The sequence below is a fragment of the Camelus dromedarius genome, chromosome 10 (assembly GCF_036321535.1).
Source record: "Camelus dromedarius isolate mCamDro1 chromosome 10, mCamDro1.pat, whole genome shotgun sequence".
In the NCBI taxonomy this organism is placed as follows: Eukaryota; Metazoa; Chordata; class Mammalia; order Artiodactyla; family Camelidae; genus Camelus; species Camelus dromedarius.
Window position 1 is genome coordinate 31483242 of NC_087445.1, and position 25606 is coordinate 31508847.

The 25606-nt window shown below is 34.2% G+C and overlaps 2 protein-coding genes across 2 annotated transcripts in view; one reads left to right on the top strand and one right to left on the bottom strand.

Annotated features, from left to right (window-relative positions):
- The window catches only part of AK3 (adenylate kinase 3), a 27793-nt gene extending 20677 nt beyond the window's left edge, over positions 1-7116 (top strand). The window contains exon 6 of the mRNA XM_064490240.1: positions 2481-7116. The gene's annotated coding sequence lies outside the window, so the exon portion shown is untranslated. The remainder of the gene's footprint in view (positions 1-2480) is intronic.
- Positions 2819-25488, bottom strand: CDC37L1 (cell division cycle 37 like 1, HSP90 cochaperone). Its single transcript, XM_010995235.3, has 7 exons — positions 25196-25488; positions 20949-21230; positions 18171-18264; positions 11343-11458; positions 10843-10965; positions 7006-7170; positions 2819-3427 (listed from the first exon to the last, which is right to left on the bottom strand). The coding sequence occupies exons 1-7, from the start codon at positions 25325-25327 to the stop codon at positions 3326-3328; spliced, it is 1014 nt and encodes a 337-aa protein (XP_010993537.1). The 5' UTR covers positions 25328-25488; the 3' UTR covers positions 2819-3325.
- Between the last annotated feature and the right edge of the window lie 118 nt (positions 25489-25606).

The following is a 25606-nucleotide window of genomic DNA, read 5'->3' on the forward strand; positions in this document are numbered from 1 at the left end:
CTCTAGCTTTTGTTTTTTACCTTTAGCTCACTAGTGACCACCTGTTTTTCCATACATATAGCACTGAGTAAACTGTCATGCCAAAATGCACTTTGGAAGAATTTCACCAAGGTATAAATCAGTTTGGTGATATGTCATATTTTACCAAAGGACTCTGAGTGTCTGAAGAGTAAATAGCATGAAAAAAATCATGCTTTAAAGAAACAAGTGAAATATATGGGATTTTCTTATCATTTTCATACTTAAAAAAGAGCAAACTTCAAATCTAATTTTTCAAGGCTTAAGAGAATTTAAGAATTTAAGGTTTCAGCTTCATTATTAGATGGTAAGGGATTCGTAGTCAACTTTTACTCCTCTTAGTACCCCTCTCCCCCACCATTAGCTCACATAGTAAGCAAGCAAATGAATACTTATTGGATGAGTCAGCTTCTCAGGCGACCTGTGAAACAGTACATATATGTCCATTACAGATGGGCAATGGATGCATACTTTTAAGAACTTACTAAAATGCATATGATATAGTGGCAAAACTGAAATGAAAAGCCTGACCTCAACCCAGACAAGTAAGTTTCTGTTCCACATCAATTTAAGAACTGAAATACATGACTGACTTTGAGAACAGTAAATTGACATCTCTTTTTCTCTGAAAATATCCCAAGTTTAACATCAGGATCACTTTGCCTAAACCCACAATCACTGTTTTCATCCTATAAAATAATCCACTTACTCAACTAGATTCACGTTCTTTGGGCAGCATGTTAATTCACTTTTAAAAGCGTAACAGGAATGCCAGTCTGAAAGAAGTCCCAATTTTCCTAAAGAGAAGTCATAGGAAATTGTGAGTTCATTAGGCAAAATTTGAAAGAGCCCACTAATGGTATAACTGGCTGAGAATGTTACCCATCTCTCTCTCCTTCAATCAGTACTATTTCCACTACCACTGATTAAATGACACTGAGTTAACAGGCGAAAAATAGAGTGATAACTATTTCTTTTAATCTCTTATTAGAAGATTAATTTTATCAAATGACACAAGAATCTTTGATGGATACTTTGGTGTTAATGGTGTTTCTTTCGTTTGGACTTTCCATGGTTTATATAATTTGGAGAAAGTTGTCCAACCTGAAATACAGATTATCCCTTTGCTTAGTATATTAATTATTTAACAAACAGAAGACATTTCTTCTAGTAGGAGTTAGTTCTTAGTACTAAAGCAAAATAAAGAAAAATAAAAAGGATGTAAATTTATCATTCTTAGTACTAAAGTACTGCTAACTATGTCAATTATGATCTTAAGTGCAAATTGTGACATCAGTCAGTAGTTCCCAAAATAAATCCAGTCACTTTCACATTCAAAACATTAGAACACTTCCCTTTGAAAGTGAAAGAACACACATAAGCCACATTTTAAAATATCTCTTCAATAAGTCCTACTTTAGAAAACAAAAATCAAAAACACCCTTCAGGAGTAGTTTACTTAGTTTGTTGATAATTTCTCTGCTTCTAGTCTTCAGCCTTTAATACCTCTTAACTTAGGGCAAAATAAAATTCAAAACAATTTGAGTGCTTACAAAGAAGAGTGAAGCTGAAGAATGGAAAATACTGGTTCAATTAACATTTCTGTGAAACTGGGGATTTTACCCCTATGTTCATATTTTCCATTTGATAGGAAGGAAAAAAAAACAAGAGCTTGCTCCAAAACAGGAAAAAAAGGGGGAAAAAAAAAAAGAAAAAACTTCTAGAACTAGAACTAGGTCACTGGTTTAAGAAAAAAAAAAAAAAACAGGCTGATGAATACTACCATATAAATTAGCCAACCATTTTATTATAGAGTATATATTTATATCAAAAGCACAAAGAGAGTTTTATTCTGAAAACCAGGAAGATTGTGATGTAACGTACATATGATTCAGTAATTCCAGTCCATTTCTATGGGTACTAAGTGCCTTATTACCTTAGTTAGTTAAAACAAGGTACAAATGGGTCAAGGTCACAGGTCTCATCACCATTTGGGTCCCTTAGCATTATTTGGTTTTTCAAATTGAGACATGTATTCCAAATCCTGTTTAGTCATCTTCTGAATGTTTGCTACCACTCTTAATGGGACTGAGCCAAAGACTATATCCAATACCCATCAAAGCTCACGTTCCTGTAAGTCAGATGATTAATCCTCAAATAATAAGGACAGCATAATTAACACTGTCATCTTATTCCAAATAAAATGAATCATCAAATATCCTGACAGATTTAAAGTGGATTATATAGGAAGTAGTAAAGCTCAGAAGCATTCTATGGTAACTGAGCTAAAGAGAGGAATGACAAATGTAGTAAAACCCATCATTACCAATGAGGATCACCAAATTCTTAGAAATAAGCAGTTAACTCAAGAAGATATGCGTTTTAAAAAAGTCCTTAAGCCACTTCTGAGTGAAACAACCAATAACCACAATTTAAAAATTTTTTCCTGTTTTTTCTTACAGGCCATTAGTGTTCTTTGAAAACTTGCTCCCTGAGAGATCCCAGACTATGTCAAGTAAGGAAACTAAGAGTGAGCTTGAAGTTGATCTTATTTAAAAAAAAGTCCGTATTAGCTTTATCACTTTTTATACCACTATAACCCTTAATATTAAGATGTCAGAATGGTAAAATCAGCTTCTAATACAGTTCTCAGAATACTTGGGGGTAAATTTAGTATCCATAGAAAATTGATTTTATAGTCAAGGATATAACTGATGGTGCCGAAAAACAAATATAATGTTTCTTTAAGGGGAAAGACTTTGTTTTAATTTGTACCACCCAGCTTATTTAGTAAAGTAGATTATGAACTACTGATTTATTGCTTTTAATATGATGAAACACCAGATTTGACAGCTAAATTAGCAGTAGGATACAAGTACATTTTTATCTTTAATCATTTTTGCAGAGGACATGTACATATCCATATAAAAAAAAGACTGTAGCAGATGCCTCCTAGAATCAACCAGTTCTTGTAAACATTGCATTTGTGCAGATTTTCATACTTTGATTCCAAAATTGAGAACAGTAAGATTAAAGGCAAATTTTAGTAGCCAAAAACCCCCCAAAAAAGTCCAGTTTGACTTCCTGAAACATATCGTACCACTCCTCTCTTCAGAAAAACAAAACAAAAAGACCTAGCAGCACATAAAAAAAAAAAAATTTACAAAACGTTTCAGTACTCTTTTTTTCCCTCCCATCAAAAACCAAACAAAAATAAAGTGCAGCACCCATAAAAGTGTCAAGAAAATAGCCAAGTTCTTCCTTTCTTGTAACAAAATAGCACTTGGCTTCAGCAGTCTTAACCAAATTATACAGTGTCCATCATTTTGGGTTCATCATCTTCTTTATGTACCACTGAGTTTAAACCGCAGAGAGCTGTATTGATAGAATACTGAAGATAATCTGGATTCTGGAAAAAGAAAAAGTATAGAGAAGAAACAATGGATGATAATAACCAGTTTTATGCCAGTATATGCAACGACATATTCAGTTTCACATTCTATATTTTTCTGCAGTGTAGCAGAATAGGAAAAAAGATGGACTTTGAAGTCAGACTTGGGTAGAAACCCAAGATAAAGAAAAAAATGAGACTATTACCACTTAATCCAAAGAGATGTGATAAAGACAGAATGATGTATGTGAAAAATAGAAATATAATAAATACTATCTTTTTCCTCTTTAAAAAAACTGTATAATTTTAATTATTTAATCATATAAGGCTGTATCTTCCATGTGATTATATGTTCACAGCTATTGATAATTTAAAAGATAAATGTGGCTTTAAGCCAGCAATGTATTTTGATGATTACCATCTAATTACAACAGTAAATACTAAAATTGCAAAACGCCTGAATAAGGAAAAAAATTTACCAAGTAAAAATTATAGCTATCTTCAGAGTCTATTTTGGTTTCTCAAATGTTAAAACAAACTCAAGTGAGGAATCAATCTTTTGAAAGGTAACTAGACTCCTATTTAAAAAGTTAAAAACAAAAACAAAAGAAGTTTAATTTAGGTTTTATTTTTTAAACAGAAGAACAACTCACAAATGTTCTAATCTGCTCATTTCTAAAGCAGGAACAGAAAACCTTATTCAATAAGTGCAAAAGTAAAACCATTGTTAAAGTACCACAAATAAGGAACGTTAAATCCTTAAGACCTAGGACTTTAGGAAATTCTTTCCCAAGAATTCAATATTGTCTACTCAGTTGCTCTGAATATGTGCTAGCTATTTAGAGTTTTTTTTTTTAACATATCACCTACTTTCATTTGTTTATTTTATTTGATAAACATCAGTGAGGAAAACAGTCAAAACAGGGTATCGACATCTTAAATCTCTCCATCCCAGAGGGAGGCAGGGTTTTCAAAAGATCTTATTAATAAAGTACAAAACTTTATGATTCTTTTATTGTAAAAGTCAAAAAGCGAGCCAGAGGTTAGTTGGATTATTCCCAATCAAATCTTTATGAAGAAAGTGGCACAAATAACTGACTAAGGTTTGGGACACTAAAATAACACTGGACCTCAGTTCTAACCTCGCCTCTACCACTTAGTATAATGCTATCCTCAAAGAGAAAATAATTTATCAACATTTAATAAAATTAAAAGCTAGTATATAGGATAGTCTAAGAACAGTCACTTATGTCTCTATCCAAAAGGCCTTGGTTTAGTTCTTTCAAAACTAAGGATAATGCTATTTGGCTTATTTCATAAGACTGTTGTCAATTAAAAAAATAAATTAAAAGCTAAAGTGTTACCCAAATTTAAGTTTTATAAAAAAATTATTAGTAATCTTCCTACATTATCCCATTCTCCCAAGGAACAGAGTGCTAAATCTTTTTTTTCTGACCACCCAGGCCCAATTCTAAAGGACTTCAGAACAGAGCTTACACACTCCAGCAAGACTAGGCTCTAGTTTTTCACTAGAGAATTTTGAGTATTAAAATTCGCTAGAGACATTTTCTAGAATTCAACTACCATCTCCTTAAGAACAGAAGGCATTATCATGGAAAGACTTAAAAAAAAAAAATAAAGCAATCAATATACCTAACCTAATGTACACCTAAATCCTACTGACTACCCCATATTCTCATCTAGTATCATCCTCAACACATTTCTTGTCCCAGAGACCAGTTCTTCCCAAGAGCATATGACTGAGCATTTTGTCTTATTTCTAGGATATGATTCAACAACAGTCTATGATGCAGGTGAATGAGCAGTGCAGTAAGACAGAAATCCAGGATTTGAATATTAGCTCCAACGGGGGAGGGTATAGTGCAGTGGTAGAATGCATGTCTAGCAAGCATGAGGTCCTGGGTTCAATCCCCAGCACCTCCAATAAGAAGAAATAAATGAACAGTTAAACCTAATTACCTCCCCACCAACAAAAAATAAATAAAAAGATAAAAAAAAAAAAAGAAGAATATTAGCTCTATCACTTATTGTATTGACTTCAGGCAAATTACTTAACCTCAGGAGTTTCAATTTATTCATCCGTAAAATGAATGAAAATGAATCAGGGTTTTTGAGCAGATTAAATGATACACCATGTACAAGTGTTTTGCAATCTATAAACTAATACAATGAAAATGGGATGTTATTATTATGCTAAGTTGTTCTTCCGAATCTCCTCTCAGGTGACAACTTAGTCCCTCAGGTTGCCTCTCATGTTACCCTATTTCCCTCAAACAGATGACAGTGCTCCTGTGCATCTAGCTGAAATCTTATCTTTTCCTTCTTATGTTTAGAATCAACAACATCCTTCAAAAGTCTCTTTTTTCCTTTGCATTCATTATGTGACATCTTAATTTTAGGACATTTATACATCAGACTTTACAGTGACTTAGTCATAAAATTCCTTGGGAAAGACTGCTTTCCTGTGGGCTATGTCTCGTGGAACTGAAGAAAAAAATTGTCTTTATTTAAACAGCATTAAGAGATAATCTGTAGGACAAATCAAGGGGGAATATCACTTACATGTCTAACTAAGGGGTAACATTACTAATTACTTAAAAATCAGACCTTGATTATTTCCATCCTTGAGAGTAATATTTTTGGCTGAGCTGAATATGATCAACTGCTTTTCTTAAATTGTACCTTTGGCCTACAATACATGTAACTGGAATAGTGAAGTTACAGAGACATAAGGTCAAGATATTCAAAAATCTCAATTCCTACCACTTCATGAGATTTAAAAATAAGTATAGGACTCCTCTCACATTGTCTTTTGAATGAGACTTCCCTTTTCACTGTGCAGGCAACAGAATAAACTGGCTAAAGTTGGTCTTAAAGTCTTGAGGCATGAAAATGAGAGATGACTGGTTCATTTAAATGCCACTAAAACCAAATGGACAGCAACTTTCTAATGATAACTTAAAATTACAATCTTAAATAGTATCAGGAAGACCAGTGGTCCAACCTCCTCTTTTTGACATAAATTCTTTCACAGACACAGTTTTATTTTAATGTAATAGCAGACTTACAAGAAGCTTAAACAGTTGGCCAATATTATCAGAAAGAATAGCTCAGCATTAGTTACATTAATGTGTACTAAAATGTCACATCTAGTAGGTAACACCAACATTTAAAAAGATAATACTAATAAACTTGTGCAACAGATCACCTTGGTTGCTACTTGGACATATACTCTGAAGCTAATTCATCTTAATAAATTCTTAAGATATAGTTCTACTCAGGTGTTCCTTAGGAGCTATCCTGAGAAGTTTATGACTGAGATGATCAATACGTAACACTTGTTCTTAAGAATGCTTAGGCAGATCTCATCTCTTCTATATTTAAAAGAGTGGAATTTGGTGTCTCTCTAAATACATAAGAGATGGCATGAGATGAAACTCAAGAATTGTCTTCTGAGGCAAGAATATTTAAAAAGACACACATATATAACATGTAAGAAGAAACAGTAGTCCAAAAGAGCAAAAATTATGTGAATGAATACATTTATAAAATAAATATTCACTTTCCTAACCTACCTGTGGTAAGGATTCTAATAAACCTATAGATCCAACACCAGAATGGGGAACATGATTCTGAACAGCCACAGGTTGAAAACTTGGTGATTGAGAATAAAGTCTGACTCTTGACTTGAAAGCTTCAAGTTCATTTTTGAATGCTTCAAAATAACCTTCTTCCTCTGCCTAGAAAACACAAAAAAGAGACTTTTTTTTTCTTCAATACTTCCAGACCACACTGTAAATTCTAACAAGCATACGTCAGGCCTGAAGTGGAAGAAGTAAAGATGAGGTGAATTATTTAAATGTAGAGACCACCAAGATCCATGTCAGATTTGTGAAAACTGCCTATTTTATACAAAATTAAGATTGGTTTGTTCCATTTTCCTCTGCTTCAGCAAAATAAAACAGATGAGTAAGAAACAACGTCTCTTCATACATACACAGAGATATAATGAACTAAATAAACTTCCTCTGTATTTCTCTAATCTGTATCTTGACAGGATCCAATACAGCCCTCATTTTTTTTTTTTTTGGTGTTCACTTATTCTTTATTACAAAAATGTTATACATAAAGAAGAGTATATAAAACATACACATACAACTTTTAAAATAATTACAAAGTTAGCATCCACCACTTGTGTTGAGACATAGATGACTGGTGCCTTAGAAGAGTCTTGTGTTCAGACTTCTGTCTCTGGCTTCATCCCTCCCTTCGCTGCTATTCTAATGTTTGTCATAATAATTTCTTTACTTTTCTTTATAGTTTTATCATTTATGCATTATCCCTAAAATATATATTTAGTTTGCCTGGTTTTGAACTTTATTTAAATAAAATCTTCCTACATGCATTTGCAAAACAGCCCTCATTTAACCTCTACCATTCTTCTCTCCTCTTCCCGCTGCCAAGCCAACAACCAAGGGATTTTCTTAAAACTTTTTGATTCTCCATCAGTTAATGAGGGGCAGTCTAACCTGTTATTAGTAATTCTCACACTTTAAAATCCCTATTTGTAAAAGCCATGAAGAACAATTACACTCAACATTCAACTTCATTATGGAAATATCTTAGTGTTTTAGTTAAGCAAGTACCTTCTTTTCAAGATTACGGAAAGAAAAATATGGGTTATGTTGAGAGGACACTCTCTCCAACAATGTATATAAGTAAAATTCTTGATGCAGAACACACTTGTGGCAGTAGCCTCCATTTATAAATGTCACCTTTGCAGATAAAACATGACATAGCATATCCTACACTAACAGAACATAAGTTTTGCGTTCAAGTGGTGGAAGAGATTTTTGTCAAAGTCCCATTATTGAATATCATTGGTCCCGTTTGTCTGCAATGGTATTTTTTTTTTAATGTGGTTTATGTTGTGTAACTGGATTAAAATCTATGGATTAATGATTAGCATCATTATCTATACAAATAATGCAGACAGTGTTCTGTGCTGCCATCCTATCTTTTTATGAATATACGAATCATTTTCTTAATTATATTACAGAACTTTGCTTTTGTCACTATATGGTACTTGTGTAGACACATGGAATGTTAGCCTTCATATCCGAAAGTAATCCTTCTGAAATGGTTATGCAACCATTAAATGAATCAAGTGACACAACTGCTGACCTTCACATGCCTAAGGCCTAGGGATTTAGAGCTAGAGAGACTTGATTTTTACTTTATTAAGTAATCTATGGGTTACTTGCTCAATTTTCCTATGCTAATTTCCTGACTTGTAAAAAAGAAATAATAATCCTCATAAAATGTTAGTAGAATTTAATGAGTTAATCCGTGTAAAGTGCTTAGAATAATAATGTGGCACAAAGTAAGCACCCCATGAAAATTATTCCTTAATTTAAAGAAAAATTATTAAGACCTAAAGATTTCAGAGCCCTTCAGTTCTGTTTTATCAAAGTAAATTTTGAAGAATATGTATAGTTTGGCTATGTTCCATTATCCTATTAAGCACTAGGTCAAACATATCATTAACGTAAGATGAAAAAGAATTTTTTTTTATGCCTGTGTGTTAAGTGAAAATTTTGAACAGTCATCAGAAGCCTAATTAAAATACCAACTCAATGTTTTACTCATTAAAACTACTATTTGGGGAAAATTTCTTATTTTAATAGTCAAAGTCAAAGTAGAAGGTAGGACTACTGCCACCCTGATACAATTTTTTTTAATTTAAAAATAAAATGCTTTTCTCTATTTATAAAAAGAAGTATGTTCATTGTAGTATATGAAAAAGAAAATGGAAATCATTTATAATTCTACTATCCAAGTATAATCAAAGTTAAACTTTTGGTGTATTTCCTTCTAACTTCTAATTGTGTATGCTAAAATGTACCATACATGCAAAAACCAGCATGTAAAATATGTAAGTACAGTTTATTGGGCAAAACCCCCACTATATACCCATAGAAATTAGGGAATAGGTCATTCCATCTAAGTTTCAAAGAGCATTCCATCTCTCTCTCTCTCTGAGGTTAGCTTTATCATGACTTGTCTTAATCACTCTTTTGCCTCTTCAGTTTTACCACTTATTTATGTATCCCTCAACAACACAGTGTTTAGTTCTGCTTGTTTTTGAACTTTATAAAAAAATATTTTTTTAATGATACCGGATATATCATTCTGTGACTTTTTTTTTCACTTTCTTGTCTTTTTTTAATCCATGCCAGTGCTGATTAGTATTTTACCAAGTGAACATACCACAATTTATTCATTCTACTGTTAACAGACATTTGGGTTATTCCTAGACTTTTTGCTATTATGAACAGTTCTATGATGTGCACATGAGTTTCTCTAGGGCAGCAATTCTCAAACTTCCCTGTTTATGTGGGCTATTATCTATCAATATTTATGTGTGTCAGAAATTAAAACTGAGGAGTTTAAAAAATATTAACTGAAATATAATAACAAACTCATTATGTATTAACATTTATAACATATTTTTGTTAAGAAACTGTATTTCCAAAACAAAAAAATTTAGTGAAAAGCCTGGCTTAATAGAAGATAGCGGATTCACACATTTTGTATCAAGCTCTACTATACAGTCATGAGAGAATGAGCATGAAAATGACAAATAACATCTTAACACTTGATCTTAGCCAAAAGGCCGAGAAGCGATGACAAATAACATCTTAGAATTATCGTGAAAATAGTTTTGACTCAGGGCCTCCTGAAAAGGTCTTAAAGACCATCAAGTGTCCCTGGACCCCACACTGAGAAATCTATTCTCTAGGGTATATATACCTAGGAGAATTTCTGGGTGTTAGCACTTGTTCAAATTTACCAGGAAATTTTCCAAAGTGGTTATACCAACTTATACTCCCATAGGCAGTGACTGTGAATTCTTACTGCTCTACTTCTTTTACAACTTTCAAATTATTACTAATCTAGTGAGTGTGAAATGCTGTTTAATCTTTCTAGACATAGTTATTTTTCTTTAATACAGCTGACATCATCTGTAAATACAAATATGTATCCCTTCTTTTGGCTCTATAGCAAAGCATTTTCTCAGATCATTAAAAATTCTTCATAAATATAACTTTGATGGCTACATAATATTCTGTATAGCACAGGTTTGTTTTTAACCATTCCTCTAATTTTCCTGAATACATACATTCATTTGAATGGATCTCAATTTCACATACGTGCTACAGTACAACCTTTTACATAGCTCCTTTAAGTCTAAATTAGCATAAGAACACAAATATAAATTTTTATTAAAAAAATCTTCAGAATTTAGCATGTGGCATCCTAGTTGGATAGTTTCCTTTGATGCGTATGGACAAAAGAGGTCTCAGATAAAGCTTAACCTTCCCATTTAAAAACACCAAACAGCTACTTACTTTGGCTTTCTGGAAAAATAAACGAAAACATCCTCTTGGATCCACATTACAGTTTTTGGCCATTTCCATAATAAACTGCATTACAACAGCTTGATGTGCTATTTGTTCCATTAGAGCCCCTTTCTGAAAATAAACATTAAAATTATTATCTCTGGAAATATATTTAATATTGTGATTACTACTTGGGTTTTTAAAACATGATGTTTAACTAGGTTAAAAAAGAAAAAAACCTTTATAGTATACAGGAACAAGAGAAATGAGGGGGGGCGGGGGGGGACAGGGAAAGCACATGGGTAAAAGTTTCCCTATGCTAACTGAAATAACTAAAAAGAATTCCAATGATAAACTCAAGTAGATCTGAAAACAAAACAAAACAAAAAATTGTAATTTCATTTAATGACCTTCCTGCTTTCATTTAAAATAAATAATGTAAAAAACAAAACATAGAAGTAAACCAGAATTCCATTTAGGTTCCCAGAAATTCAGGGTTCACATGATACCTGTTCAGCTTCTAGATGAAAACACCATAAAATAAGATATTTAGCAGTTTCTTCACATACAAGGTATGGATAGTCAGACAAAAATCTCTGACTATCATCCCATCGACTTAACATACCTGTAAAAAAAGAATTAAACCATGAATGTCAAATACTTTCCTCTCGTAAACAAAAAAAAATGGTATTTTTAAATGTCTCTTTAAAGACAACTCATATTACCACAGCAATATTTTATGGTAAAAGAGGAAATAAAGAAATATAATAAAGCAATACCCAGTACATTGGAACTAGCTTTCAAAATTCAGAGTTTTATTTCAAATAATTTGTCAGCCTAAAGTAGGGTGACTGGTTTAAAGCCACAAGTCTTGCATCTGGGAAATGCCTTGAAGACCTGGGCAAAGAGAGATGGCTGGTCATCCTCGGGTAAAGTCAGTACAGATAATTTCAAGAGATGCAATATTATTTATTCATGGAATACAAATTTTTCTATTAGAAAGATACAAAAGAAAGCAAAACTTCTAGAAACTACACTTGGCAAACAAAGACAATAAAAGATTTTTAAAAACTACATTTTTCCCAATTTATTAAAACATGTCTAAGATGATATAGTAAAATGCTGATGGCATGGGAAACCAATCCAGTCAGTGTTATAACAGTAAATAAATTTTAACCATTTGAGTCATGTTAACCATTTAGTCATGATGACTATTTATATACACGGAGAAAAAAAATTTTTTAAATTAGTTAATATTTGAAAATGGCTGCCATTTTGCTTCAAAATACCAAACTAACCTAAACTACTAAAGGTATCCTTTCATCTTTACCCAAATTAGTAAGAAATCTGGTCAAAAAGTCAATACCAGTCAAGTAATCACAAAACCAGTAAAGTGCTGGGCTTTATACTCATCCAACCAAGAAAGTCTGGATGTAGGTGAATCATCATGGAAATTTTATAAGGCTATCTCAATAGTTTGTCAATAAACTTTTCCTCTAGATACAAAATGAATTTCTATATATTAACATTCCACATCAGAACACAAGAAAAAACAAAACTGAGGACAAACGTCTTATTGAGAAATACACAGTAACACATGGATATCAGCTGAAAATAAATGATTTTCTCCTTATTTAAAAAATTGAAAAAAAAAGCATTTTAGCATTTTCTCATAAAGAGTTTAACAAGCTTGACAAGGTTATTTCCTCAACACTTTGAATACACTGATTAGGTCATTTTAAATTCTGAGAAACTGATATTTAAGTTACTTAAAACTACTTCTCAAAATATAGTTGACTTAAAATGTTGCATTAGTTTCTGGTGTACAGCATGGACATACTTGGAGGGCATTATGCTACGTAAAATACGTCAGACAGAGAAAGACAAATACTATTATCACTTAACATGTGGAATCTAAAACAATACAACAAACTAGTGAATATAATAGAAAAGAAACAGACTCACAGATATAGAGAAGGAACTAGTGGTACCAGTGGGGAGAGGGAAGGGGGAGGGGCAAGATGGAGGATTAAGAAGCACAAACTATCAGGTATAACATAAGCTACAAGGATATATTGTACAACATGGGGAATATAGCCAATATTTTATAATAACTATAAATGGAGTATAACCTTTAAGAATTTGTGAATCACTATACTGTATACCTGTAACATATAATATTGTACATCAACTATACTTCAATTTTAAAATATGATATTGTAAAATAAACACAAATAAATTTTTAAATAGTTAAAAAATTAAAAAAAACTACTCCTCAAACTACAGTTAAAGAGTATAATAACTTCTGGGGGTAGATCTAAAAAAGCATAATCCATATTTCTTATACCTGAAACCATAAAATAAATCCTATAAAGCAATTTTGCCTTAGCTTTGTTACACTTAAAGAGATAATATTTTCAACTCTATCTACTATCCATAGAAAGATCATTGCTTCTCCTGTTAACTTCTCCATGGCAGCATCATGACTTACCCAGGTACCCAAACCCTATCCATTTTGGTCTCTCTGGCAGGAAAGTAATACATGAAAGGGTTAGTGACATTTGTAGGGGCCATGAAGAAGAATGTCATTAAAGTTTTAAACTACCTATTTAATACCTGAGACAAAATTAACACTTGAGGATGACCATAGCTTTTTTTCATCTGAGAAATAATTGTCAATAATTGATTTCAAAAATGCCTACCAAATTACTATGAAATTGGGAAGTCATGTTACAGGTAGCCCATATAGACCTCTATGGAAGCGTGTGGAATTTTATGAACAAAATATATGAAGAGAATCAACGGCTTAGTGGAACAGAACATAACTGAAATTACAAATGTTATTTTGGAATTTATAAGCAAACTTAAAAAGAAATGGAAAGTAACACAATGTAGCATGATGATTCTAGGGCTAAACTGCCTAGGTTCGAATACCAGCATCACCACTAACCACACCTTGGGTAAGTTCCTTTATATTTCTACTCCTCCATTTCCTCATCTGTAAAAATAGGGCTAAAAATAGTATCTAATGCACAAGATTTTTTTGTGAGGATTAAATGAGTTGATACATATATAGCACTTAAAACAATATGACAGAGAGTAAACACTTGATAGATGTTAGGTATTATTAACACAATATGAACCATTCATTCATTCATCCGTCAAATATTAAGCTAATCCTTTGGTTAAGGATAATCTAGTCATCTAAACTAGACAACCAATTTCTCTAAATGCTTGAAAAACTTACTCTGATAAACTGAAATACTTTAATTATGTATCTTCACCCACATGTTTTTCTAGGGAACATCTAAATCCCAATTCACCTATTAGCTATTAATATTCCACCTGATTCCTAAAATGGTCCCCAAATACACGTCCTTATTGATTTCCCTTTCCTCTGTGCATTATACTTATAGAATGATAAACTTTAAATTACACTAAGCATAAACTTCTCAAAGCACTGAAAATTTCCCAACTAGGTTGTGAATTTCTGAAGAATGATATGACCTCTTTTTCTCTATTTCCTGAGCTCCAGATCTCCTGTATTCCCAATCACCTACCACCAGACAGCTATTTCTACCTACATGCCTGCGCATAAACTCACCTTGTTTGAAATCAAACCCATTCTTCTCTCCCTGTCATTTACACTGCTTCCTAAGCTCCATGTCACCCAATCAGGCATTCCAGAAATTCTTCTGACATTTCCATTCCTCCCACATCAAACTTATCACTAGATCCTGTGGTTATGCTATTACAATCTGTTAATATGGTGAACCACATTAAAGAATCTTCTAAAGTTAAGCCATTCTTGAATTCTTAGGATAAAGCCTTTTAAAATATTTCTTTCAGATTATAAAAATAAACTATATTCATTGTGAAGAATTTGAAAAAATCCAGAAAATAAAAATCACCTGCAATTCTAAAAGAAATAATTAACATTAACATTTTGATGTATTTCCTTCTGGCTTATTTTTAACGACTTTTAGAGAAACAAAATTAGAATCATATCATACATACTAATTTTCTATTCATTTCACTTCACATTCTATTCAAGAGTACTTTTATTAAATGTCTTTTCAAAAATAAGATATTGATGTGTTTTTGAAAAGCAATATATAAGTGTTTAAATTGAAGAGACTGATATCCACCTGCAGCACAACTGATTCTATCAGAGTATCTATGCAAATATTCACAGCTTTTAATAAAATTTCCAGTGGCAACATCTTACACAAATTCAAAAAATGCTGAACCACAGCTAACTCTGGTTGGAAGTGAACAGATGACATGTCATGAAAACTTATGTGAGATCATCAAAAAGCAGCTCTCATGATCATAAAGACAGTGATGTCAAAGATGCATAATGACTGAATAAAACTTTTGTGAAATTTAAAAGAAAACAGACTGTTTCTAAATTGATATTTTATATTTATAAAACAAGAATTAACTAAATTAATATATTAAATACAGATACAGGGGGAAAAATCAAGATTTCAATACTTCACAATATTCCATGATACTGTTGTACCATTTATCATTAGATGGTAAATTCTAACTAATTATAAGAGCACAAGCAACATAAGAAAGATAGTCAACAAATATCATAAGGGAAAGTTAGGAAGAACTTTAAAGAATGTAGGTACATATGAGACCACAGAGAAGTAAGGTGTGAAGCCTTTGCAGCCCTGCACAGCCTTCCATGTTCCAGGCCCATGTCTTCCAAGAATCTGGAATGCAAACCAAGTTTGGAAAGCCTCCAGCTAGAAGCTTTCATTACAGCTGCTATTCCAGATGTGTTTACTTCAAAGGAATATATTGATATAGTCATTATTGTGGTAAATGCTTCCCCCCCTTTACTACAAGAAACACACAACACCAAAAACACCTGCTTCTACCCAGAAGGGACAGTATTAAACTTTCACTGTCTTGCCTCAGTCACCATCAACTCTGTGCCATAATTTAGTCTGCAGGAACTTTGACTATCACATCATCCCACATGACTGCAACTGGTTTACTTCACTCTGATGGAAACTGGTGAGCAGGAAGTGGCAGGTATCCCATATGCCTTGGTAAGATACAAACAAGCCAGAAACTGGAAAATAAAACAAGAAAATTCTGGGAGCATACTACCTTAGTAACAGTTCTGAGACCCAATGGGTTGCAGCAAGTAGGATATCTCCTCCAAACTGAAAAGTCAATATGCATTTCCACTAAGAAACAGGAACAATGTGAATCTGGGTATGGCTACCAGGTCTGGTCGGCTTTGAAGACAATAAGGCTCTGGTTAATATTAAAAAATGAGACACTGGCAGCCCACACATGCAATGGCAAAATAATTGTTTATCAGTCACTTGTGGATGTCCTGTTAGTCTTTTTCTTCAGCCATACGATTGCTTGTATCAGTATTTTAGAAACTAAGGAGTCATGCTGGTAGATTTGAGATTATGCAGAGAATCAATAGCATAGGATGTCTCCATCAAGGATATTCCAGGTTAGCCACTAAATACCTAATATGCCAGTAGCAGAAACCAATGCTGAAACCTCAATATTGGCACTATATGCTAGAGAGATTAGCCAACCATCAAGTAACAGGTTGATTATCTTGGTCCCGTTTCATTTGGAGGCACCAGTGGTTCCTCACTTGAACAAGCCCATTTGAGATCTAGTATTGCCTGTCCTCCCTGCCACGCAAACAGTAATGCATCTGAGGCCTTACTAAATGAGGCATTCCCCATACCACATTATTTCTTGACCCCAAAACTCAATTTACAGCAAAAGAAATGAAGGCAACAAGCTTATGAAATTCACTACCCAGAATTATAGAGTGGTAAAATGTTTATTGAAGACTTACATAATTATAGTGCCAGGTGGGTTACAGTGCCAGGTGAGATAGGGATATTTTCCCAAACAAAATTGCTTCTGACCACAGCACTCAGTTTATAGCAAAACTGAGGGAACTATTTATTTCACATTCACTAGGTTCCCCGTTGCTCCAAAGCAACTAGCCTATAGAATTCCAGTTGTGTGAAAGCACCTTGAAGGATGCTATTCTACCAGACGCAGTTATGCTCTGAAAGAGCAATCAGTACAGGGTACTCCTTTTCCTACATACAGCAGGACACAGGACTAGGAAGAAAGGACTGTGGGTGGGAGCTGCAAATCACATTATCACAACTAAGGCTCATTTGCAAAATTTTTGTTTTTATAATTCAGGGCTGTGCTCATTTAAAAATTTTAATATCTATCCAAGGGAGGGCGATATATCCATTTTTTTCTATTGTGAATAGTACTGGAATGTTAATATGTGCAAAAATAAATTTTATTTATTTCTTCAGATACTATTGTTGAATTAAATAGAATACACAGCTTATTTATTTTTTAAAAATAAAACGTTTGAGAAAAATTAATAAATTTTCTGAGTAACTCCATAAAAAGGGAAAAAAATCTTAAGTAGTATCCACTGTGCTGACATAACTGAAGGACGAATGAAATTCTAAATACTTTGGGAAAATACCAATAGGAAAAAGGTCTCAAAGTTTCATTTAAAAAACTTATAACATATTACAAATAAAAAACTATGGTTACTAAATTAACACATTACACTTCCCAACAGCATTTTCACTCCAGCAGTATCACACTGCTTATAATTCTTAGAACAGAGCATACTATTTCCTGACTCAGCCTTTGCACATGCCATTGTTGTTGCCTTGCTTCCCTTACCTACATGAAAAACTCCTATGTATGCCTCATAATCTAGCTGACGTTACCTCTGCTGGAAAGCCTTCACTTACATCAATCCCATCCCCACTGCTTTTCCTCAATAGAGAAAACTACTTTACAGTTCTCTGTATACATATTTCTATTACTTATCATTTATTATTATGAAGTATATTCTATTACTTATTATTTATCTCAGTAAAAGTTTAAAGATCTGCATCAATTGTATAGCATCATATCCAAAACCTGAAAAAAAAATGAATGCTGATCTTACAACCATAAGATAATCAGATACCAAGGAAGCAGAAAAGACAAAAGTAAAGACTAGCTGGGAAAAGAAGTCTATGGAATAAAATAGACCAAACCTTAGAGGGTAGGATTATGTAGTAAGAGACTGAATTTTCTTTTCTTCACAATTTGATTTACTCTGTCACTCTATTTTTTATAAATATATAAAAAAAAAAATCTAAAACAAGAGCTGTAAAACTCTGCCGGAAGTAGCTACACAACTGGAGTTTTGTCCCATAGCTTCTTTTTGGTCCCCATTTTATAAACCCACTCTTTGTACATATATTGATGATACCAAACATTACAAAAGAAGGAAACTCAAGTAGTAGACTTACCAAAATGTCTGATTTTTTGCTCATATTTCTGCATAAATGATTTTGATTTATCTTCATCTTCTGTTTCTTTTCTTTTATCTTGATTTATAAAACTCTGAGAAAAAAATTTGAAGTTAAAATCAGATTTTGTATTCTCATTGGATCTTCTTTCTCAGCTACTGAATGTCTAGCAATCCTTAGACACTAAAAAAGGTGAGACACTAAACTGATACTGTATCATTAAATTTATCTGTTAAACTCTATTAAAAATTAAAATTTTCTTGTAATGGAGTTTCATTAGTCTTATTTAAAATGATATATATGTAGAAAATTACAGAATTATTTTAGAAATTACACAGAAAAACAAATGAATTAACCTTTCTGTAAATCTAAATTTACAAATCAAAGGCAGGTATAGAAAGATCCTTTACATGCGTAATTTATTTTGCATTATTTGTTTCCATTAAATATTTGCAACTCTAGTCTAATCTTTGGAGTTCTTGCTGGAAACAAACTCAGAAATTCAAGCATATAGAAAATAAAAGTATATTTACTACAAATTCTTTGATAAGACATAAACCTAAGATACACCTTTGTTGTAAACTTTTCTTAGGCAAGACCGGTTTGATTCTGAAATCAAGTACAAATTTCTATTAAGGAAGTGCTTATTTTCAGTTAAATAAGTCATTAAAACAGACCAAGATGAAATTTTCATCTGGCCAGAAAAACTGGCAGAACAGTTTCTCAGAACATTCTGTGATCACATTTAAACCTTCAGCTCATCACTGCCAAAAATGAAAATCAAAAACTAGCTTTCTGCCAGTTTACAATCAGGAAGCATACAAGTTTATTTATTTCAAAATAAAAGCATTTTTCCTTTATATATTCTGCTATCTAGACCAGCACTGTCCAACAGAAATACAATCAAGTCACAAATGTAATTTAAAGTTTTCTATCAGCTACATTAAAAAAGCAAAAAGAAACAGATGAAATTAATAACATATCTATTTAACCCAACATATCCAACATACTATCATTTCACCATGTAAGCAATACAAAAAGATTAATAAAATATTTTACTCTTTTTGGTACTAAGTCACCAGAATCTGGTGTGCATTTTACACTTACAGCACATCTCAATTCAGACTAGTCACGTTTAAAGTGCTTAATAGCACATGTGGCTAGTGGCTATCAAGTTGGACTGCGCAGATCTAGACCAGTCCTCTCAAGTCTCAAGCTCCCAGACAAAATCAATGTACGATTTTTAGCAAATGACTGGAACACAAAGATAGTCCTAATTAATTTGTGGTATAAATGTAGGCTATGTTAGAACCTAAGTTAAAAAAAAAGCAAAATAATTAAAAGCAGAGACAAATGAAAATATTTTCTTTGTGACCACTGTGTTAACAGAAGAGACATTATAAAACACAGAAACTGGTTTGACCATTCCCTCTCTAGTAAAAAATTATTTTAAATAGTTTTGGAGTATAAATGCAAACTGGAAATAAAATAAGAAGACACACTCTTTAAGGCAATATATGTAAATATCACAAATCATTCACTAAAGAATGATCCTGTTGTGGGAGAGGAAAAATATACATATATAAATTGGTACAAGCACAGAAAAGGTCTAGAAAGATATGACTCGTTGTTAAAAGTGGTTCTCTCTGGGAAACAGAAATGGAAGTGAAGGAAGCCTTTCAATTCTATTTTACATGCTTTTGTTTTTTTTTAACAAGAAGCATATTGTAATCTGATAATTTATCTCCATTAATAAGAATAAAGTACTGATAGGGCTAGTGGTGGTGTACATTTATCTATGTGTGTGTATTACTTGATGCTGTAGCAGAATTAGAGCTGGTCCAAGGGAAGGAAATTAAAGATGCTTGCAGGAGGCAGGGCGCAGGTGTTGAGAGTGGACACCAGAGCAGAAACAAGTAGTGTTAAAGACTACATCTAGAGAATTATTAATGAGGATTAAAGATAAAATGAATATGTACTTAGACAAGAATGAGCAGTCTATCCCTGAAGCTTGAGAGTTAAGTTTAGTACAAACAGAAACAAGTACTAATTTACACATTAATTGAAAATGGGCATTGAAAATGCCCATTTCTTTTTCAGATACAACAGTCAATGAGTAAGGTCCTGTCCATTCCAGTGAAAAACAGAGGACTGCTTGTAATAAACGAAGTTGGCATAAGTACTACACTACTCCTTCTAGTAACAATGCTTGTAACACTAAGTCCAGATTACTATCTGAGGTGTACTAATTACATACTGGTAAATAACAGTAAGAAACTTGTTTTATTTGATAAATCCAGTAACTATACATTAGCATTACAAAACTGATAGCAAGTTGATACCACAATAACATCAGAAAGTGCTCGTGACATGTGAGCTTTACCATATGGTAAACCCCTTCCTACCTGCTTTTAAGACATTACCTTATTTAGTCTTCACTCTACATAGTTGAGGAAACTGAGGCAGAGAGAAGTTAAGTGACTTGCCCAAGGTCACAAAGCCAGCATGTGACAAAGTTGAGATTTAAGGCAGTCTGACTGCAGAACCTACTCTTACATTCACTGTGTGTGCTATGCTGCAGCCACATAATTGTATTAAGGACTAAGCACATTAGACACTACTGGAGATATATGTTTCTGCAACAATCACTTTTCATAAACTGTCAAAACTGAATACTGTTTACAGGATTCTGTTGCTTTGTTACTAGATATGCACAACTGGTTTGTACAGACACTTTAGTTTTTTCTTCTTTCATTATGGTCCAATAAAAGGTAGTACCTTATTAAAAACATCCTTGCTAATGGCATCCACGTTCCACAGACACATTCTCTCTCTTTGTACTAGAGCCTCTTCTTTCTGCCGCCATTCTTCTTCCCGTTGCCTCAGTTCTGACACTGCTGTTTGTGCTTTGGCATGTTCCTGATCCAAGGACTCAGAGTTATGCAGTGCTAAGCTACCAAGTTTCTGCTGAGCTTCAGCGAGATTCCATTTGCATGCCACAGAGCTCTTCACAAACTCTTTTTGCTTTTGGCAAGCCAATTCAATTCCATGGCTATACATCTGGATAAAAAACAATATTTGTAAGAAATGAAGACAGCAACAGAACAGGTATGTTTACAGAATACAGTTCAACTTTCTTTTAGTCAAGGATTTCTGTACAATGTTTCTGGTACATAGGTATCATGCCTTTGTGCATGTATTTACAGTTTTATGTTATAGGCCTTGTTTCATCAACTACACTCTAAGCTTCTTTGTTAATTTATGCCTCTGCTCTGACAACTAACAGCAACAAAAAGCCTAGCAACTAGCAATATCCAACAAGTGGGGGCTCAACAAAAATCTGATTTATAGTCTTCATAATCCTGAAACCACAATAATGAGAACAAAGGCTTAAATCTAGTTTATCACCTTATTACTCAACATGCTGTAAACCAGACCTTTACAGTTTGGCTCTGTAAGTTTCTCACTGCAAAGAATCTTTTATGTAGAAGTAATCATTTCTTGGTTTCTATTTTCTTTCTGTTTTACCCCAACCTTTGGTAATCTAAGAAGTTCCTACTGGAAATTTCTGTTTATAACTGACTATATCAGCTAGATATTATTTAACTTAATCCTAATCAAAATAAGCAAAGTTGTATGAAAAATAGTCACTGGTCTATCCTGGTGACTCTGGTCCATTCATAAGCAACAGCGATTAGTTTTAACATTTATTGAACCACCACATGTAAAGCATTGTGATGGATGTTTAATTCCTTATATTCCTCAGCTCTATAAAACAAAATCTGAAGGCACATTCTTAGCCAAAATGTAGATCAATTTCAAGTTAGGTATTCAGAATAATTTTACTCTAACCTATTCCCTTATCTGCAGCACTAGTAATTAAGCCCTTATAACTTCACACTTAAATTATATAAATACAGCCTTTCTCATCTTAAGCCATTCTCTACTAGACTTGGATTGATCTCTCCAAGAAACAAATCCGATAGTTTATTCATTCGTAGAGTCCTGGGATACAGTGCAAACTCTGTGGCACAGCATGGTCCTTCATGATCTGTCTTCCTGTTATCTCTCTAGATTCAGTTCTAGGTAACTTCTACTAGCTCTTCTAGTTATCTTCTACTTGTTTGCTTATTCTTTCCATCCTCCCTTACAATGTGGCAACTGCCCTCCGCCCCAATTCCTATCTCCATTCCAGATTCTGGCATCACTTTGTTTCCCTCCTATCCTATCCATTTTGCCCCAAGTTATGCATACTTCTATAATGGTGTTTCCACACAGTATTGTGCTTATTTGTTTCTTGAGAGGCTAGAATTCAATAAATCTTAGATGAATAAGTAACTCTTGACTTCTTGGAACAGACTGGTGGTGGTAAAGAATTCTAAGGCAAGTAGCATGCAAGGCTCTTAGCCAAGTCTTCAGCAAGCTTAGATTTCTATTGGGGTGAATGTAGACACTGTTATTAGATGTTTTAGTTACTCATTTAGCAGGTTTGGAGCCAGGAACCACATGGTCCTAACCAAGCAAGTAAAGTATTTATTTTTAGTTTTTGCTATCTTAGAATAGGATCAAGATTAACTGTATACTAGCTATGCTTAAGAAGGGACCAGGAGAAGGAGAAAAACGAAGTTTGAAATTTATTTTGTAAGAAAAGACAGAGAAACACTAACAAAGGCAAGGACAAATGGAAATATATTGCATTGTCAAATTATACGGAAGCAAATCACCAAATCATCTCTCAAATCAAACACATAAATCTTATTTCCAAATTCTAAAAATGATTTACGTTTAAATTCTTCTCCACAGACTACACAGACAATGTTTGGGCATTTGAGGAAACTATCCTACATGTATCTAGAGGATGAAATAAAATCTTTGGGGGGAGGGAGGGGAGGTAATTAGGTTTATTTACTTATTTTTAATGGAGGTATTGGGGATTGAACCCAGGACCTCATGTAAGCTAAGCACGTACTCTATCACTGAGCTACTCCCTTCCCACCCCTAAAAGGTCATATTTTATCTGTGAACATATTGAGGTTTTTTAGAGGGACATTAAACATAATTATATCTTAATGAACACAGATTCGAAAAATGAACTGTTAGCATCAAGGTCTACTAATATAACTACATAAACTTTCAAACAGCATCTCTACGTTTCAAACTGCTTCTACATTAACTGAATCTCAGAACTATACATCACATATGACATTAAGACGTCTAGATTCCCCACATTTGGTAAAAATTAAACCAAGGCTGTTTTTATAAAGATCAATAAATGTTTATAAATTGAACTAAACATTTTATTCTTTCCAAATATTCCAATAGAGAACTTAAGTCCTAAAACTTAACAGCAAGACAAGTAAGTAGGTCTGTTATAAACACGTGAACTAACATAGGATTAGTAATCACTTCGCAAAGTTTAGCACCTTTAAGTTTGTTTCAGTCGAAGAAAGTTTTACATAACATCACAGAATGGGCACTGCAGGAGGTGGGAAAAAACACTGTACTAGGTCTCAGAACTGGGTTCTAGTTTTAATTCTGCCACTGACTAGCTACATGGTCTCAGGGAAATCACTTTTAATGAAAGAGATAAGCTTATTCAACTTCTAAAATTCCCTTCAGCTAAATAAGTTTATCGTTCCAAGTACACAAGTAAAAATTAATATACATCTATTTTTTAAATTAAGAGTTTCTCTTAAGGTACTCTTTAGATTCAACCACAATGCAATAAAAATTCTTGAGATCTTTCTATCCTCTCCATATGCCTTCAAAATTGACAATGGCAGCCGCTGTGCATTCCCCTTTTCTCTGTAACACATTTATTATGTGCTTATATAACACATTTTGTATATAAAGATGACACCAGTGATCCATAATTAGTGGGTGACTACTGACCTATCAACTCTCATTCCGTCCTCCTAAAAAATGTCTTGCACTTTCCCAGTGACTGGCTGGCCGAAGTACAGTCTGTGGTTATGAAACAGCATTTTTCCCTGGGCAGCCAACTAACCCTGTGAGCTGGGCACAGGATCGATGACCCTACGTTTACTGGCAAACGATTTAAATCACTCATTTTCATCAACAACTAGTAAAATGAGTCTAGAGAAAAACTGTATCAATTCAGTTAAGCACTCAGGGACCCCATTTCGCAAAAAGCCTAGAAAGCAGACACCTATAATCCATTTCATTAAACATATTAGTGTGTAGTCTGTGACGCTGAAATAAAGACAACACGCTCAGGTTAGAAGAAAAACCAGGACATAGTGATATGAGTATGTAAGCTCTCCCTAAGATAGGATCCAGAAAAATCCTAAATGGTAGTTTATCACATTTGGATAAGTTTCCGAGGAAGGAAGGCTGGGCTGAAAACCACAAGTAGCATCAGGAATCAGAGAAAAGGTCTGAAGGGAAAGGCAAACGTGTGCCTACATGTTTTTACCGAAGAATGCTGTGAAGCAAAACTAAAATCATAACCGTAAGGGGGAAATGGTCACGCGAATGGCAGAGATTTACACCAGTATAGAAAGCAAGCTTTAAAGAATTTGCTCAGATGACAAAAGTCAGTGAAGTAAACTGGATCTGAAATCTTTATGTCAGGAGTTCAGCGAATTGTTGACATTCAATAACATTCACTGTTCCTATCAACTGTACACAAATATTAGAGCCCTCAACAGAATAACGTGCTCGGATAAAAGCAGGCACAAAAGGACAAAGGGTCAGTGTTCTGTGAGCCGCCCCAAACCTGGGTGTTGTCAGAAGAGGGGTGACGGGGTGGAACTTTTTTCCAAGGGTGAGGAATCAGTCAAGGTGAAAAAGGTGTGCGTGGAGATGGAGGCTGGGAATAAATGAGCCCCTCTTCGAAGCCCTCAGAAGATGCTACAAAGCGCTGGGATGGCATTAGGCCCTCGGCGCCAGGAGGTGAGGTGGTGGCTCCGAACGGGGCACCAAGAGGATCGCAAAGAGAGAGGACTCTGGGCCCCTGGTGACGGCACCTCCCCGTATCCCGCAGAACACCGGCCCCTTCTCACCTGGGCGCTGCCGCCCGGCAGCTGCGGGCAGCGGGGAGAACAGGGGGACACGTCCAAGTCACTCTCTTCCTCAGCCTCACCCTCTGCCCGAGGAAGGGTCCAAGGTCCTGGCGGTGGCCACGGCTGCTCCATGTCCAGCTGCCCCTGGCCCGACTATCCCTACTGCCAACCGACTTGGCGTGAGCAGAACCTGCTACGCTGAGCCAGCCGCCCCAGCCGGCTGGGGCCGTTACCCAGAATCCCTCTGGTGGCTGCGACGCCGACGCACACCCTGCGCTAGCCTGGGCCGCTTCTCGGGCGGACGGCGGAAAAAGACGGGCTCCAGTAGGTGCGTCACTTCCGGATTGGAAGGCGGGGCCGTGGGAGGTGGTTCCCGTGGCTTGCCGAGGAGCTTGCGTCTGGAACTCTTCC

Coding starts and splice junctions, on each gene's coding strand:
- CDC37L1 (XM_010995235.3), bottom strand. CDS start 25,327: ATGGAGCAGCCGTGGCCACCGCCAGGACCTTGGACCCTTCCTCGGGCA. Junction 11,459..18,170: donor GCAAAAAATCAGACATTTTG/GTAAGTCTACTA, acceptor CTTTTTTTACAG/GTATGTTAAGTCGATGGGAT. Junction 7,171..10,842: donor TATTTTTCCAGAAAGCCAAA/GTAAGTAGCTGT, acceptor TGTGTTTTCTAG/GCAGAGGAAGAAGGTTATTT.